The following is a 1,549-nucleotide window of genomic DNA, read 5'->3' on the forward strand; positions in this document are numbered from 1 at the left end:
GACGTTACTGGCGTGGTGGAAGTATACGACACAGTTGGAACGTTTGATCGTGCGAAGTTTGTCGACTTTTGCGGACGACACATCGACAACGTAAGTCCCTACCCTGGACGTGGCTCCATTTGGATCCTGGACGGAGCAAGCATTCATTGCCATCCGGCCATCGTGTACTACCTGCGCAGTCGAGGAATTGTTCCGATTTTTCTCCCTGCATACTGCGCATTTTTCAATCCAATTGAGTACGTATTTGGCCTGATAAAAAGGTATTCAAGCGGCATTACCAAGTGGCAAAGACAAAGGATTTGATGTTGTTAATTATGAGCATCATTCAATAGTTCAAATCTTACGACATGTCACGCATTTTTGTCCATTGCGGCTACTCCACACAAGGGCGATTCGATCCGTCCAAGCGACTTGCAGACGACGGATGCACTACTGATGAAATCCACGACGACATGCTTGAATATATGCCATGCAACGACGATAACAATTAAGACTCAATGCGAGCATTATTCATTGGCTTCGTCTTTATGCTCCTCATCCTCAATGTTTGGAATAGTTCGAAGCAATTCAACCAGGTCCGGTCGAGCAGCAATTGGGGTGACTTCTTGCAAAATACCTTCAATAACGCGGCGCTTCGCACGCAATGATGCTTCGTCTGCCTCAATACGCAGCACAACATCACTAACAAACCTCTTCAGTGTAGCACAACTCTCCAAGCACGAGTCGACAATGTCGCGAGCAACAATCATGCTCCGCTGAACAGTCTCATTGCGCTGTTGGGCGCCATTCGGAACGGGCGAGAACAGATGCAACATAATTGCTGGAGGAGGGTTGGCAACGTGAACATCGTGCTGAAATAATGAGAGCTTGAGAATTGTTGCGGCCCACATCCGCCAGTTTGCCTCATACGATGTGTATGTCGCCCCCCATTTGTCCTTCAGCCGACGGACCATCTCGCTGTGTGCACTCTCTGCAGCAGCTCCAGCACGGTCATGCACTTGTGGATGAATACATTGCTGATTGAACGACGCCAGATCGTTTGACGAGCAAACGAGGTTGCCCCACTTGAGTACTGAGATTGTGAAAGTGTCCGATTGGTGGTCTGTGATGTATCGATGGGCCTGGCTTTGGTTCGCCGGTTTGAAGAAGTATCTCCCCATCTTGATGGAGACGAAGCAGTCGAAATCAACAACCGTTGGCTTCTCTTGTTGAACAGTCCACACCCCTGCATCACCTTCGTAGCACGCCTTGTACTTCATGTATGGGAGGCAGTGCGAGAATATGGTCTCCTTAAGAGTGTTCCAGTTTGGTCCTTCGAAGACATGCTGTGCGAGGCGTCTGCCGTTGCTGTCTCGTCCAATAACGGTGTTCTTGACATTGATGTCCTCACGAATGCGCAGCAAGTTGTCGTTGGTCGAAGGTGGGGAAGGCACAGGAGTCACGGGCGAGGACCGCGTTGAGTACCGATGTTGACGTGGAGGTGACGGCGTCGGCATCACACCCCTTGCGTCTCTCGTTTGCTCGTGCTGACAAGCCGGAATGGCTTGTA

The 1,549-nt window shown here is 50.2% G+C and overlaps 1 protein-coding gene across 1 annotated transcript; it reads right to left on the reverse strand.

Annotated features, from left to right (window-relative positions):
• Positions 1 to 506: 506 nt before the first annotated feature.
• Positions 507 to 1,496, reverse strand: H310_00706 (hypothetical protein; the record flags this gene model as incomplete). Its single annotated transcript, XM_008863577.1, has 1 exon — positions 507 to 1,496. The coding sequence occupies one exon, from the start codon at positions 1,494 to 1,496 to the stop codon at positions 507 to 509; it is 990 nt and encodes a 329-aa protein (XP_008861799.1).
• Positions 1,497 to 1,549: the final 53 nt, after the last annotated feature.

Source organism: Aphanomyces invadans (assembly GCF_000520115.1).
Source record: "Aphanomyces invadans strain NJM9701 unplaced genomic scaffold supercont1.1, whole genome shotgun sequence".
NCBI lineage: Eukaryota > Oomycota > Saprolegniomycetes > Saprolegniales > Verrucalvaceae > Aphanomyces > Aphanomyces invadans.